General features: G+C 40.1%; 1 protein-coding gene across 1 annotated transcript; it reads left to right on the forward strand.

The window, feature by feature from the left end:
• The first annotated feature begins 898 nt into the window (after window positions 1–898).
• LOC136874443 (multifunctional esterase-like) lies at window positions 899–2,890 on the forward strand. Its single transcript, XM_067148073.2, has 3 exons — window positions 899–953; window positions 2,031–2,234; window positions 2,792–2,890. Exons 1-2 carry the CDS (start codon window positions 912–914, stop codon window positions 2,232–2,234), a joined length of 246 nt encoding a protein of 81 aa, XP_067004174.2. The 5' UTR covers window positions 899–911; the 3' UTR covers window positions 2,792–2,890.
• The last annotated feature ends 1,182 nt before the right edge of the window (window positions 2,891–4,072 follow it).

Below are 4,072 nucleotides of genomic sequence, written 5' to 3' on the forward strand. Positions count from 1 at the left end.
AATGTATAAGAAAACATAAAGGTCCAATAATACTGCCTTGAGGAACTACCCTCTTAATTATTACAGGGTCAGATAAAGGTTCACCTACTCTAATTCTCTGAGATCTATTTTATAGAAATATAGCCACCCATTCAGTCACTATTTTGTCTAGTCCGATTGCACTCATTTTTACCAGTGATCTACACTATCAAGTGCCTTAGATACGGCAATCGCGATACAGTCCATTTGATCATTGGGGTTCAAACCCTACTGTCGGCGAAAGCTTCATTGAGCTCTTTATCTCTCTCTCTCTCTCTCTCTCTCTCTCTCTCAAAAGTCGATGCCATTCTGTTCGATCGTCTTTCGGACAGTAATTCTCCATGCCAAGTTAGCGATCTCCTCCTTTTTTAGTTGGTGTGACGTTAAACAGAAAGCAAAATAAAATAAAGTAAAATAGTAATAATAATAATAATAATAATAATAATAATAATAATAATAATAATAATAGTATCGTGATAGTTATTTAAAACATGGACTGGGTGTGTTTTGAACAGTCAGTTGATCAAACTATGGCCGTGACTAAAATTATTGTACTTACGTGATGCTGTACGTTGCACAAGTAACAGTGCTTTTTGTCGATATTCGAGAGCAAATATTAACTTTCGTAACCGATCATAACTGACCAAATTACTGTGTGCATGTACCGATATGGTCATTTGTTAGTACTTCATTCACTTCTTTTCCTTTTGCATTATGAAGGATCTTTAATAAAAATGAACAGGATATCCGTATTGGCACTGGTTAAAATATTTTGCCGCACTGTGAGGTAATACAGATAGGTAAAAACATGGCAAATGATATTGGAGATCCATTATAAATAGGTAGGAACAAACATTGCTCTTCACCAGTCGTCCACCAACGAACAGTTCATCATGAAGGCATTCGTGTGCTTCTCCGCCGCTCTCTTGTTCTTGGTAAGGAATATTCTGATTAACATATACCAACATAATCTACTTCTCTGAAAAATTCATGAGTAATATTCTCGGTTGTGTGGTTTAATAGGGGAGTGGTAGGTTATCCCGGAAGTATATGGGTTTGATTGCCCATCAGAGAATCCAAAAGTTTGGAAATGAAATTTCCAGAACTGGGGAAGCACACCTGAAACGAGCCAGGTTAATTCCTGGGGGCAAAGGCGATCGGGGGTATTGCTAACCACTTTATGCTATATAGAGTTGTGCTTAGGCCCTAATAATAGGGGGAAGTTTTACCTTCCAGAATTGCAAGAATCTTTATGCTCTGTACAGTGATTGCTTTGTCTTGAGTATTTTAATGAAAAATTCTACTCATACATACTGCCATAAAAGAGGCATGGAGCTAGCGGATGACCCACGGGACGGAAACACTGACGATGTCTGATAGGCCTACCATCTTCGTGGCTGGGAAAGCAGGGTTTTTTTTTGCTAGTGGTTTTACGTCGCACGGACACATATAGGTCTTATGGCGACGATGGGATAGGAATGGCCTAGGAGTTGGAAGGAATGGCCGTGGCCTTAATTAAGGTACAGCCCCAGCATTTACCTGGTGTGAAAATGGGAAACTACGAAAAACCATCTTCAGGGTTGCCGACAGTGGGATTCGAACCCACTATCTCCCGGATGCAAGCTCACAGCTGCGCGCCTCTAACCGCACGGCCAACTCGCCCGGTGGAAAGTAGTAATACATGACGCAATCATACGGTATGCGACAAAATAAACGTCACTGAAATTATGGCTCACCTGCTTTCCACTTTTCCCCAGCGACGAAGTATTTATTTATTGTATACGAAAGTTGAGGCGTAAGTCTTGGCATTTTTTTATGAGTGCGCGTTTTACCAGACAAATGGAAATGTACATATGGGTATGGGGAACGTAACGAGCTGGAATGTATCAATAATACCGAGTAGGTTCACCAGCAATTTTTTTGTTCCGAGCAATGAAATGTTATTTGAGTAATGAATACTGTCCAAACTTTGATAAATAGTTTATTTTCTTATGTTTCCTTGTTCTTTTCAGGTTGTAGCCTTCTGCAATGGTAATGAGGAAGAAGCAACCGGCAATGGGGAAGCTGGTACTGGGTTTAGTGTCGAAACCGGGGCAGGTGGTGCCGGTGGAGCTGATGGAGCTGATGGAGAAGGTGGAGCTGAAGCAGGAGCAGAAGCCGGAATGAACGTAGAAATGGACACCGCAGGAGGTGCAGGAGCAGAATCCCAAAATTAGGTACAATCTGTCCCTTACTGGAATAAAGGATTGGTCCACTGTAGTTTTACTGAATGCGGGTTGGTGTAGGTCGTGAAGTTTAAATCTCGTGACAGATTTCATATCACCCCAACTCACTTTGTGCTTCAGCCTATACAATAATTCATCTGGATACGCTTTAGTAAAACCCTGAGGGTTTGATGGTATCCTATTGTAGCACCCGTAACTGCTCTCTACAAGTGGACTTAATTCCCTGTTTATCTCAGCTTCTGTTGTACCATCATTCTGCACCACTTAACCCAGATATCAGAAGATATCTGTTAATGCTACAGGTTGCCCTGTGAGATGCACCACTCCAATCACTCCTATTCCTCCACATGACATGTTCTCTGTTTTATAATACTCAGTCTCACCTCTCTGCTCTAATAATAATAATAATAATAATAATAATAATAATAATAATAATAATAATAATAATAATAATTTGTTCAGAGAAAACTCAAAATGTTTAAATAGTTTACACAGTTGTACAAAATAAATAGTGATTTTACTTACTGATTTTTTTCTCTGGCTTGCAGGTTCTCCAGATATAGATCAAGAGAAATATTTCGACGACTTCTCCACCTTGACATCTGTATGTGGCTTTAAATTATTCGAATGAATAAAAATTTGCAATATCTTGAAATGGTCTTTATTTACTTTTCAAGTTGATAATAATATATCCCTGGCCGGGAATCGATCCAAGGAACCATGAACACAAGATCGCTACACTGGACAATAACTAACATATCGACGCTGCCGGGACAAACCCTCCTATGTGAAATGTTTTAGGTTAGAACTTTCGCTGGTAAGGTTCTGTCATCTAAGGTGCAATATTGTGTGAATATTGTCAAGGCATTCTCGCTCTCCATAATTGTATGTGCTGCGGGTCAGTATATCTCCAAAAATATTATCACATAGGAGGTTTTGTCCCGGCAACGATGGTATGTTCTTTAAATATGAGCGTAAATTAAAAGGAAATGTTTAAGTCTTGTCGACAGAGAAATTAACTAAAATGGTGCCTGTCTGCGATCAATCACATACGCGTTAACCACTCAAAAGCCTCTTACATTCTGAAGACGACCATATCTTTCTTTGTATCCAAGACTAGTCATATGTACCCAATCTTGCAGTTCAGAAGAAAGACTGCTCTGCGATAGGGCTAGAAAGTGAGTTCGTTAGAAAAACTAACCTTCAAATCTCGGTTCGGTGACTGGCCATCATGAGTGGTTTTCATTATTTCGATTCCCGTTGCCTTCATCCAGCCATGGTAATAATACCATATGCCGTTGGAAACAATTACTCTGTTTGAGTGTTCTTTTAGGGATCTTCAGAACCATTGCATTTTACAGGAAAAATGACAATACATTATCAGGATATTCCATACTTTGTCCAAGAAAATTGTGATGATCATGATGATGATGTCTTTGGAGAGGCCTGGTTCTGGTCTTTCTGGTTGACGCCCATGGACAACCTGTACATCTGGGTGTGCCATGATCATAATGATGATAATGATGATAATGAATTAAGGAGATTGATAAACCCAGTGTCGGCACAAAGCCTACTCCTGACAAACACAAAAAGGACTTAACGTCACCATCCGACGGGGGAATCACCATCATTAGCGTCACATGCCCTTACTCCATATGAGCACTGTGAACAGGTCTGCCGGCCAACATTCTGGTAGTGAAACGTAAATGTTTTCCTCCAACGAAACTCTAACCACTTAACAACGGTGTCAGACCATATCGTTGTTGGGCCTGCAAAACCCGCTATGTGAAATATTTCAGCTTAGAACTTTGGCCGGCAAGGTTCTGTCA

This window comes from Anabrus simplex, chromosome 5, assembly GCF_040414725.1.
Source record: "Anabrus simplex isolate iqAnaSimp1 chromosome 5, ASM4041472v1, whole genome shotgun sequence".
In the NCBI taxonomy this organism is placed as follows: Eukaryota; Metazoa; Arthropoda; class Insecta; order Orthoptera; family Tettigoniidae; genus Anabrus; species Anabrus simplex.

Excerpts from the sequence above, each read along its gene's own strand:
- LOC136874443 (XM_067148073.2), top strand. The coding sequence starts at position 912 with ATGAAGGCATTCGTGTGCTTCTCCGCCGCTCTCTTGTTCTTG. Across the intron at positions 954-2,030 it reads CCGCCGCTCTCTTGTTCTTG|GTTGTAGCCTTCTGCAATGG; the intron begins GTAAGGAATATT and ends TGTTCTTTTCAG.